Raw genomic sequence first — 12,222 nt, 5'->3', positions numbered from 1 at the left:
GTTTTTTTAAAACACAAGGGGGAGGAAAACAGAGATTATTTTTGAGCCGCTAATCATATAAAAATATGAAAGCACTAAAGCATACTAAAAAAAAACACAATACCTTCTCTTTAAAGGCAGATTTTAGATTTTTTATTTAAGAATCTTGAAGTGCAAATCAAGTTTTTACCCATATACTAAGAGTAAACATGAATCCAGGGATTTTTTTTTTTTACTTTTGACGTCAATTATTAGGCAGGATGCAGTGAAAAAAATCGGACTCTTAGGGAACAATAAATTCAAAAATTGTTGAATCTCATAAAAAGAAACAACTATAGAGATCGGAATGATGCATTTAGGGCCTGAGACGCACTTCATGAGAGACTCCTAAAATTAAAAACAGCAAAACATTTAATATTTGTACTTTTTTTATTAATAATATAAATTTGTTTCATACTGACAGAACTGACACGAGCGTTGGGCTCAAACCTGCGGCATCTACAACACGTTCAACATGCTGAGCCTCCGGGTCGCCAGCTCGCGTGTTGTCAGAGTCATGTGACGATACAGTGAGGAGGATATGAGCCGTACGTTAATAAATCACTGAAAACAAACTGTACTGGAGCAGAGATCATGTGACCTCTGCTGCTCCTCTTAACGATGCTTCAGCCTGACTCACCAGGCGTCTGGGAGTCACAGAGGACGACAGGCCCAACAGTGTCAGGTGACAGGAAGTGACATCACAGCAGTCAGTAAAAGTCCTGGCTGTAGTCTGTGGCGTCCATCAGCTGCCTCATTTCTGACACGCTGTTCTCCAGGTAGGACGACAGCTCGTCTGACGGAGAGACGAAGAGGAGTTAGTGCAAACACCGACCTTTGTTTTCTGTTTTTTCTACCAGAGACAAACATTATTCCTCTCACCTGCTCCCAGGACGCCCAGCACCGCCGAGGCCGAAACAGACCCCAGGTTGTTGCGAGCGATGCAGCGATAAGTCCCAGAGTCCTCTGGCTCCGCCCCTTCGATCTGCAGCCAACTGGAGAGCTCAAATTTCAGAGGACCGCCCCGGGACTGTGAAGACAGAGAAGGTGTCACAGGTGAGACGTGTGTGTGTGTGGAGCTGATGGGGGTCTGTTTGGGTTTTGAACACACCTGGACAGAGATGTGGGGGTCATCTCCAGGCAGGATGACGTCCCGGCCCTCCTTCCTCCACTCCACCAGAGCCATGGGGAACGCAAACACCTCGCAGAGGAAGACCAGGCTGCTACCTGTCCCGTTCACCTGGCTGTGAGGGGGGACCTTAATGATGGGCACTGAGGGACACACAGAGTCACCCATGAGTCAGTCTGATGAAACTTTGTTTTCAAACTAACCCAGATAAAGTTGGGATGTTGCCTCGCCACCTTCAGGCCCGGAGTCTCACACACACTGTCGTAAAGATGTGACTTTTAACCAGGTGTGTGTTTGTTTTGGAGCAAATTTTCTTTGTTCAAGTTAACTTTTTACCAAATACAACGTGACGAGGTAAGGTATTTATCAGCACAGTAACACAGTGCTGTTAATTGAAACGTGACAACAAGAAAACTTTGTAAGTTTGTACCGTAGTTTAGTAGCTGTCCATATGTAGCGCTGACGTGTCTGTAATGTGTAACGTCAGTGAATCCTGGTTATGTCCTGCCAGTCATCTACCAATCAGAGCTAACGTAACCTCACTCTTCATTTTATTGATAGACTCTCAAGTTTGAACAGACCACTGCAGAATAACTGCTGACTGTGGGTTGGAGTCAACATTAGCACAAACAGATTAGCCCTTTTAGCCTTTGAGCTTGTGTTTTAGCCTTTAGTTTGTGTTTCAGCCTTTAGGTAGTATTTTAGCCTTAAGCTACTGTATTAGTGTTTTATCTGTGTTTGAGTTTGTGTTCAAACCTTAAGTTAATGTATTAGCCTTTAGCTTGTGCTTTGGACTTTGGCTTGTGTTTTTACCTTAAGCTCATGTGTTTGCCTTTACTTTGTGTTTTAGCCTTTAACCAGAGTTTTAGCCATTAGCTGGTGTTTAAGTCTTTTACCCATGTTTTGGCCTTTAGCTAGTGTTTTAGCTGTTTACCCGTGTATTAGCCTTTAGCTAATGTATAAGCCTTTAGCTTTCGCTTTAGACTTTATTTTGTGTTTGAGCCATACGCTCATGTGTTTGCCTTTTATTTGTGTTTTAGCCTTTGACCAGAGCTTTAAACATTAGTAAGTGTTTTAGCCCTTTACCTGTGGTTTAGCCTTTAGCTAATGTATGAGCTTTAAGCTTGTGCTTTGGACTTAATCTTGTATTTTAGCTTTAAGCTCATGTGTGAGCCTTTAATTTATGTTTTTGCCTTTTACCAGTGTTTTAGCAAGTAGCTAGTGTTTAAGCCCTTTATCCATGTTTTAGCCTTAAGCTATTGTTTTAGCATTTTACCAGTGTATTAGCATTTTACCAGAGTTTAAGCCTTTAGCTGATGTATAAGCCTTTAGCCTGTGCTTTGGATTTTACCTTTTTTTTTAGCTTTTAGCTCATGTGTTAGCCTTTAGTTTGCGTTTTAACCTTTAACAAGAGTTTCAGCATTAGCTAGTGTTTAAACCTTGTACCCATGTTTTAACCTTAAGCCAGTGTTTTAGCATTTTATCTGTTTAAGATTTAAGCTAATGTATGAGCCTTTAATTTGTGCTTTAGCCTTTTACCAGTGTTTTAGCCATTGGTTAGTGTCTTAGCCTTTTAATTTACCCATGTTTTAGCTTTTGGCTAGTGTGTTGGCCTTTTACCTGTGTTTTAGCCTTTATTTTTACCCAGGTTTAAGCCTTCAGCTTGTGTTTTAGCCTTTTATCTGTGTTAGGCCTTTGGCTAATGTATTAGCCCTAAGCTCATGTGTTAGCCTTTAGTTTATGTTTCAGCCTTTTACCTGTTTTGTAGCCTTTAGCTAGCGCTTTAGCCTTTTACTTGTGTTTTAGTCCTTGGCTTGTGTTTTAGCTGTTAACCTGTGTATAAGCCTTTAGCTAATGTATTAGCCTTAGCTTGTGCTTTGGACTTTGTGTTTTGGCCTTTAGCTCATGTGTTAGTCTTTAACTTGTTCTTTAGCCTTCAACCAGAGCTTTAGCCTTTAGCTTGAGTTTTAGCCTTACAAAATTAATCACAGAAATCGTTTTCAGCAGAGAAAAACACAGGTCTCTGTTCTCTCTACTAAACATCATCAGTCAGCGTGGTTTTGTCATGGAGACCAAGACGTGCTGTAAATCAACCCAATCGGGAACCTTTATGTAGTAATTTAAAAGAAACTGTAACCTGTTACATTGGTGCTGATAATCTCATTTTAAAGTGTGGATTATGATCAGGCAAATATCTAGAAGGGAGACTTTTCAAGATCACTTTCAGGCTCCTCTCAAGGACTTCTGGAAGAAAGAGAGCTGAAGGTGTTTTATTCCTCCTTTCACCTTCGTATTATCTCTAAGTATCACGCTGGAAGCTTTTATCTGGCTCTCAGCGAGAGTTATAATCAGATTAGATTACAGCTGACAGACTCTTTTTTACAGGTAATACCACTTATTTTCATGATACCATGTTTTCTCTTTGCAGGTGAGGCTGATGCAGAAACTGTCGTGATAAAAAACAGACTCATCCAAAAAAAAAACTCTTGTTGCTCTCAGCTTTAGGACATGTCCTCTCCAAACATCAGGATCAACTGTTTCCTCACAGCTTGTTTTTGCTGTTATTCAGAAAACATCGTGGAGGTCCAGATAATCCTCCTCTCCAAACTTCTCCTCAGCGAATTCCTCAGGATGAGAAATAAACTGAGAGCAGCGAGACGCCCAACACGCTCAAACACTTTGACTCCAATTTGTCTCAACACAACAAAAATAAACACGGGACGAAGAGCGCTCAGAGACTCGTCAACATCTTGAGATTTGGAGAAGTTTTAATCTGGCTCCTCTCTGAGTTTCATGAAATCAAGAGTTCAGCTTTTACCCAGAGAAACTCTGATCTGCAGGGAGGCAGGAATAAAGCTTTGGAGGAGGAGAACAGTGTGTGTGTTTCTCCGCAGACACTGGTAGTTTGTTCAAACACAGCACAGAGACGGGTGGAGCCCTCAGCGTGAACACGGGTCTCAGTCACCTCCATCAGGTCTTTAAACCTCCAGAGGATCAGGTTTCACCTCTCAGCTGGAGTTAAAGCTCTGAGGGTTTATTCAGTGACCACCACAACTGATCCAGGGTCCGCCAGACTCCACCCGCCTCTGTGTGTTCACTGTGAGCGCTCCAGTCCACCAGGATCTTTCACTGCAACACAAGACTTAACACCACTGTGGCCCCTGTGACAACACCAGGGTCTCAAGCTGGTTCTGGGTTAATAGACCCCTTGAAACAGTTTTACAGATGACAGGAACTTTGGGAGACGAGGCCTGCAAACTGAACGTCCACAATGAGCTGACCCCAGCTGTGATGGACTTGGTTTAGTACCTCCTGAACAACGGTCTTTGAGCCTGATGGTGTGAATGTGTCTCTGTCAGCTTCTGGTGTTCCAGTTTAAAGAGTGACCCTGTAAACTGGAGACCTTCAGCTGAACATGTCAGTGGAGATCCAGTTTACAACAGCTGTTCAGACACAGATGAAGCCCTAGGAAGGTCATCCTAGTTAAGTATTAGCTACGTGTGTCATAATCTCATCAGATCAGGATTTAATGAGGATCCAAAGCTGTTTGAGAGGGATGCTTCCCACTCAAAGTCCTCATTTAAAGTTCCCATATTATGCAAAAATCACTTTATTAAGTCTTTTAGTGAAATTTGTGGCTCTTTGGATTTCCTCCCAGCCCACAAAATGTGATATTTAATGACAAAACCTGTTCTTAGTAGTGCTGGTGATTGTAAAATCCTGACCTAAAACGAGCTGTTTGGATTTCAGGGATTTGCTGATGTTAGCGAGTCCCTTTTTTGACCAATCAGGAGCAAGTCTGACCTGATTGGTCCACCAGAGCAGATACCCCAGATCCCCTCCCCGCCCACTCCCCTCCCTGGGAGGAGAATGCCAAAGTTAGAGAGCCATCACTGCTCTGTTTTTGGCTGTAAACAGCCACATAGTTCCGTGCTCAAGCTTCCCATCTCAGAAGAAGACAGACTAAGTGTCTAGAGTTCATTTATCAGGAAATGTTCCAGCTACACTCAGTAAAACTGAGCATGTGTGTGCTAGTCACTTCACGGCCGACTGCTTTTCCAACTTTGGACAGTCCAACAGAGGGCTAGCCAATAGACTGGTCCTGAATCCAGGCGCATTACCAACCATCCTCCAACAAACCTGGGACCCTGGAAATGTGAGTATTTTAAATGCTGTGTGCTGTGGAGCAGATGGAAGAGCTTTTCCTCAGTGTCCCCCCTGTCTCTGTGTTAGCTTCAGGATGCTAACTGTAGCTGCGGTTAGCCTGTTGTTTTAGCCTGTAATGTTACGGTAAACGAGCTTCGCTGTTTTGTAAACATTGTGCACTCTGAGCTCGTGGCGCCGCTCTCAGTGACCCTGAAGAGCGGGGCGGTATCAGCGGTGGCTCATTTACATATGAAGGCCACGCCCACTAAATCAGAGCGTTCTGAACAGAGGGGCTATGAGAGCCTGGAAACAATGCAGCTGTGCTTGATTTATTGGCTTTTTGGACCAAAACATGTTACTACCATTTCATGAAGACAATGATCCATATTAAACTGCAGGAAAGGAAATAAAAAAAGGGACCTTTAACAGGGTCGCCTTTTAAGCCAAAACACCTGTCGATCTCTGCCGACTTCACACTCTAAGCGGCTAAGATCCCCCACTTACACTTACTAACGCTTGTATCCACTTGCAGTGAAATAAATTCAATCTAAAGTATTTCTGTATATCCTATAAGAGCATTACATGTTCGTGGTGTAAGAAGCACATATCTCAGAAGGTCAACATTTCATACATGTGAAATTAGATTTCCAGGAGCTTTCAATAGTTCATTCAGCTGGACCTAAACCCACAGCCTTCTCACTGTGTGATTAAGGATCTTATGTACATACTGAGAATGTTTCTGAATGTTTCTCAATGCAGCAGAAATCTGGCAGCTGAAAACAATCATTTGAGTAACATGCCCTGAAATATCCACAGTTAAGCTGGCCTTACCAACAGAGAAAAGACGCTTTTTGTTTGACAAAATGAAAAGTGACTTTAGAGAGACAGAAAAACATCTCTACTGTGAAGGTTTCTGTAGCTGACGCTGTTTGAGTAAATGAATAAAATCATAGAGGCCTTCACATCACTCTGCTGCACAGACATTTAGCTGTTAGCTGTGGACCTCCAACCAAAACAGAGGGTATGCACGTAATGTGAAAACTAGAGGTAGACCGATATATCGGCCGGCCGATATTTGGACATTTGTTTCTATCGGCCATCGGCCGTATTTTCTTTTAAAAAGCCGATTTTTGATCCCTTGTTTAAAATGATGCAATTTTTGATCAGGCACAAAAAAGATGAGCACCTCAAACTTGTGGAACCACTTGGATACATTACATACATTTGTTCACATTATATTAATAAGTTTAAATTTCTTTTTTTGACATTTTAAGAAGAGTGTGAATGTTTACTACTGCTTGTTACATTGTTTGTTTACTCAGACAAAATATTTCATTGTTTTGAAAGCTGAATAAATGTTCAGAGGACTAGACACGACTTGTTGTAATAGATTTCTTTTAGTTGCTCAGAAATTGCTGCGTTTCACAAAAATGTGATAAATATATGACAATCGGCCTGAATATCAAATTGGAAAAATCGGCTATGCATATCGGCATCGGCTGCCCAAATTTGGAAAGCATCGGCATCGGCCCCCAAAAAACCCATATCGGCCGACCTCTAGTGAAAACCCTCTTCTTTAATACAGTCACAGAGACTATACACTCACCGGCCACTTTATTAGGTAGACCTTGCTAGTACCGGGTTGGACCTCCTTTTGCCTTCAGAACTGCCTTAATCCTTGGTGGCATAGATTCAACAAGGTCCTGGAAACATTCCTCAGAGAGTTTGCTCCATATTGACATGATAGCATCACACAGTTGCTGCAGATTTGTCGGCTGAACATCCATGATGAGAATCTCCCGTTCCACCACATCCCAAAGGTGCTCTATTGGATTGAGATCTGGGGACTGTGGAGGACATTTGAGTACAGGGAACTCATTGTCATGTTGAAGAAAGCAGTCTGAGATGATTCCAGCTTTATGACATGGAGCGTTATCCTGCTGGAAGTAGCATCAGAAGATGGGTACACTGTGCTCATAAAGGGATGGACATGGTCAGCAACAATACTCAGGACTTACCAGCTGACTTTTTTTCTTTTTCTTTTTTCTCTTTTTTCTTTTTTTTTTGTCTTTTTTTTCTTTTTTTCTTCTTTTTTCTTCTATTTTCCCTTTTTCTTTTTTCCTTTTTTCTTTTTTTAACCCCCTTTCTCTTCCTTTTTTCTTTCTTTTTTCTTTTGTCCCCCCTTGTTTTTCTTTTTTCCTTTTTCTTTCTTTTTTCCCTTTTTTTCTTTTTCCTTTTTCTCTTTTTTCTTTTTTCTCTTCTTTTTCTTTATTCCTCTTTTTTCCTCTTTCTTCTTTCTTTTTATTTTTTTCTTTTTTCCTTTTTTTTCTTTCCCCACTTTCTTTTCCTTTTTTCTTTCTTTTTTTCTTTTGTCTCCCCTTGTTTTTCTTTTTTCTTCTTTTTCTTTTTTTCTTTCTTTCGTTCTTTTTTTCTGTGGACTTTAAACCATGCTCAGTTGGTACTAAGGGGCCCAAAGTGAGCCAAGAAAATCTCCCCCACACCATTACACCAGCAGCAGCAGCCTGAACCGTTGATACAAGGCAGGATGGATCCATGCTTTCATGTTGTTGAGGCCAAATTCTGACCCTACCATCTGAATGTGGAGCAGAAATCCAGACTCATCAGACCAGGCAACATTTTTCCAATCTTCTATTGTCCAGTTTTGGTGTTGCTGTGTGAATTGTAGCCTCAGTTCACACATGCTTCACAGTTTAAAAATTTCCAGATACGAGCATGTGTGAACAAAGCTTTCATGGTTTGTGTCATACCTAATTGGAAACACTGTTAATTTAGATTTAAGAGGCTAACACTGGTGTTTGCATTGAGGTTATTCTACATTAACCCAGCAGTGTGCTTTATGAATAAATGAATGAAACAGGTCATATAAGTAAAGTTTCTTCTGTGTTTTACTTTCCATCATACGTTTTTATAATCAGATAGCAAAGAGACGAGCAGTAAAGTGAGAAAAGAGGCATTTCCTCGGCAGCAGCGGAGAATGTGGATGTTTGTCGCAGCTGGAGGGAAAAAGCAGCAGAGCAACACATGAGGCTGGCTCTTTGCTGTAAATCTGCCATCTGTCTTTTGTTTCCTCAAACAAAGAAAAGTATGCGACTCCTTTCTCTCAGGGTCTCACGTAACGTCTCCAAATACCCTAAAATTGTGCGTTTGCTCTTGAAAATGTGACACATTGTGGCTTCCCAATGGTGTTTATATCAATTCAAAAAAACCTCAGCAATTTTGGGACGATACTCTGATCGCTTTCACTTCAGATCTGCTTTATTTCTTTTTTTGTTTTCAGCTAAACAAAAACTGCAACCTGGAGAAGCAGATTTCCTCAACATTATGCACTTTGGCTCACATTTAAAGGTCTTTTTTTACTACTTTAAGACCTCTTAAGTGGAAAAACACAACTATAAAACCCCTTCAGAGAGCAGCCCATAAACTGAGCCCACATCTGTGTTTATAATCTGACAAACAAAAGTTATTAGAGTCCCCTCAGCGCTGAAATCACACAGGCTTTACCCTGATTGATCCCTTTTTCCTCTCGAACTAAACCAGGACACAACTCTTCATGTTTCTTGGCTTCTGGATGGAACTGGCGTTGGGATGAAGACTTCATTTCCCATGAGGACTCTCACCAACTGTGGTAACAATGCGCCTTTGCTACTTTTTCTTTGCCAGAGGAAACTTTTAACAGAGCAGGATCTTAACGAGATCAGAACGAGACTTGCTGAAATTATGACATCATCGCAAAAGGATCTCCCAACTGGTTCATGACACATTAGATGAAGCTGAGACCTCAAACACCGAGGATTGCTGATAGCTATGCACTCGACAGGCCTACAGACAGCTGGCCAAGCAGAAGGATGGGGGTTTGTGAGGCGGGAACCTTAAAGAGACAGCAGCTAAATAAAAGACAAAGGCTGAAATAAGAGTTTTCAGTAACACCAGTGAGAGAAAAACACATTTTGTGAGGCTGTTAATCATGTTAAGCTGCAACGGGGACACCAGATGGACAAAATGAATGCTTGAGAAAAGCACAATACCCCCTCTTTAAATTATTAATTGCAATGTGACCAGCAGATGTGGGAGCAAGAAATTGCTTTGCAAGTCTCGAGTCTTTAATCTCAAGTCTCAAGTTAAGATGTGCAAGTCCTTTAAGGTCCCATGTCCTGCTCCTTTTCTGCAGTTTAATCTGGATCATTGATGTCTTCATGAAATGGTAGTAACATGTTTTGGTCCAAAAAGCCAATAAATCAAGCACAGCAGCATTGTTTCCAGGCTCTCATAGCCCCTCTGTTCAGAACGCTCTGATTTAGTGGGCGTGGCCTTCATATGTAAATGAGCCACCGCTGATACCGCCCTGCTCTTCAGCGTCACTGAGAGCGGTGCAACGAGCTCCGAGTGCACAATGTTTAGAAAAGAGCGAAGCTCGTTTACTGTAACATTACAGGCTAAAACAACAGGCTAACCGCAGCTAGAGTTAGCATCCTGAAGCTAACACAGAGACAGGGGGGACACTGAGGAAAAGCTCTTCCATCTGCTCCACAGCACACAGCATTTAAAATACTCACATTTCCAGGGTCCCAGGTTTGTTGGAGGATGGTTGGTAATGCGCCTGGATTCAGGACCAGTCTGTTTGCTAGCCCTCTGTTGGACTGTCCAAAGTTGGAAAAGCAGTCGGCCGTGAAGTGACTAGCACACACATGCACAGTTTTACTGAGTGTAGCTGGAACATTTCCTTGATAAATGAACTCTAGACACTTAGTCTGTCTTCTTCAGAGATGGGAAGCTTGAGCATGGAACTATGTGGCTGTTTACAGCCAAAAACAAAGCAGTGATGGCTGCTGGAGCAGCAGTGGGGAGGGGGTTCGGGGTATCTGCTCCGGTGGACCAATCAGGTCAGACTTGCTCCTGATTGGTCAGCAAAGGGAATCGCTGACGTCAGCAAATCCCCAAAATCCAAACAGCTCGTTCTCAAACAGCCAAAGACCCAAAAATTTCACTAAAAGACTTAATAAAGTGATTTTTGCGTAATATGGGACCTTTAAAAGTCACAGCCTTGAAATGTTCAAGTCCTTGCAAATCACAAGCACTGTAACAATCTATTTAATTTATCAAATACAATGAATGCATTTTGAATTCCTTGTTGTTTGTTCTCACACCTGATTGGACATTAATAAATGCATTCAATGAGGAAAATTCTGTGGGAAAATTTGTTGCCCTGAAATAACAGAATTACCGTCATTAATGCTTTTAATAGGGGGCACATTTGTTTTCAAGTCATTAGACTAAAGTCTGAGTCAAGTCCCGAGTCATTGAGTCGAGTCCAGAGTCATCAAAATTATGACTCGAGTCTGACTCAAGTCCACAACTCTGGTGATCTCTGATTTAGTTGATCGCTAAAAAGATGAGTAGAGTTTCTCCGTCTAATACAGATTTCAACAGTTAACGTCTTTTTGTATGTTACCGACACCTGTTTTTTTTTCCGCTACAGAAAAGCCAATTTGACACTGGTTATGGAAATAATTCTGACTGCTGTTTACTTGAGTTTACTACAGAGAGCATGAAGCCACGGCGGTGCAGGAGGGAGCTTTAAAAGTTGGTTAAAAACTCCTTATAGTGGCTTTAATGGGTAAATAACTGGAATCCAGTTAGACCCATAAGAGTTTTTTTGGAAATAGAGAAAGGGTCACAGGTAGACTTCATTCACCTACATATGCCTTTGGGTTTCATTTTTTTTCATAAATTTTGACTTCCAGTTTCGTTCAGCTCGAATAGAATATACATTAAGAGATAAATGACATGTTTCTGAATATGGCTGGTGTGATAAAAAAAAAAAGACAGGCATGCAGACATAAACAAAAGGTGTTCTCAGGTTCCGTACCGGTCTTGCAGGGCCCCTTCCCTTTGATCTTGAGTGCAGGTTTGGAGAAAGCAGCCTCTCTGAACTGACACATGTTCATATAGGAGACCCCATCAGTCCCACACACCGCCTCCTGCTCCTCACACACACAAACCTCCTCTTCATCCTCCTCCTCTCCCTCTCTGCCTCCCGGCCGCGGGTCTGCCTGGCACCGCATCCCGGTCCCGCAGAGCCCGTAGAAGACGCTGCGGTCCCCCGGGTCACAGGCTTGGCCCTCCAGGTTTCCGCACTCCTTACAACACCCGCAGGAGTCCAGTACGAGTCCGGCCCGGCAGCCCCGGGTTTCAGGGCATAACTCTGGCTCACACAAACCGCAGCTCTCGGTCCCGATCCGACCACCGCCGCCTCCCAGCTCCTCGTCCAGACGGTCGTAGTCCAGCAACGGGTCTGAGAAGGAGAAGTGTCCGGGCGGCTCGGAGCTGAGGTCGGGCAGCTGACTGGGGACACCCCGGACACATGGTTGAAGATTTAAACAGAGACTTATGAGAACTAGTCCTCTCAACCCCGACATTTCTACCCAGGTGTCAGGGTTTCTTCTGGACCAGAACACCGGACAGGTGACACCAATTCAACGTAACCTGAGAAAAAAGACTTAAATCTGAGTTTACAGACTCTTTAAAGTTACATCCCTGGAAACCACGAGGCGGGAAACTAAAGAAAACATCCGTTTTTCTAAAACGGAAGCAAACATCTGTCAAAAACAGAGGAAACGTTTAAACATAAAATCCGGACTCCGTGTCTGAGCTGTAACCGTCCCGCGTCCGAACAGCTGAGCTGCTCGCGCTGCTTCTCAAACAGGCACGAGACCTCACAGTGAAGACCGCTGTTCTCGAACCCTCAACATCCGGTCTAGTCTTTCAAAATAAATCACATTTTGCGATGGTTAAAACCATAGAGGGTATAAAACTGCACATGGACCATAGTCTTCGTGACGTCACCATTTTGGTTCTTATGGAGTTCAGAAGCCTAACATCAAATTTGGCTGTTTTCCAAACCTTCTACT

General features: G+C 42.6%; 1 protein-coding gene across 1 annotated transcript; it reads right to left on the bottom strand.

The window, feature by feature from the left end:
* Positions 1–478: 478 nt before the first annotated feature.
* kazald3 (Kazal-type serine peptidase inhibitor domain 3) lies at positions 479–11,994 on the bottom strand. The gene is made up of 4 exons (XM_074670916.1): positions 11,181–11,994; positions 1,130–1,290; positions 901–1,048; positions 479–814 (listed from the first exon to the last, which is right to left on the bottom strand). The coding sequence occupies exons 1-4, from the start codon at positions 11,728–11,730 to the stop codon at positions 729–731; spliced, it is 945 nt and encodes a 314-aa protein (XP_074527017.1). The 5' UTR covers positions 11,731–11,994; the 3' UTR covers positions 479–728.
* Between the last annotated feature and the right edge of the window lie 228 nt (positions 11,995–12,222).

This window comes from Halichoeres trimaculatus, unplaced genomic scaffold (assembly GCF_033239565.1).
Source record: "Halichoeres trimaculatus isolate MK-OKI-2021-1 unplaced genomic scaffold, fHalTri1.1 fHalTri1_scaffold_5, whole genome shotgun sequence".
Classification (NCBI taxonomy): Eukaryota; Metazoa; Chordata; class Actinopteri; order Labriformes; family Labridae; genus Halichoeres; species Halichoeres trimaculatus.
This window is presented reverse-complemented; position numbering and strand designations above follow the sequence as displayed.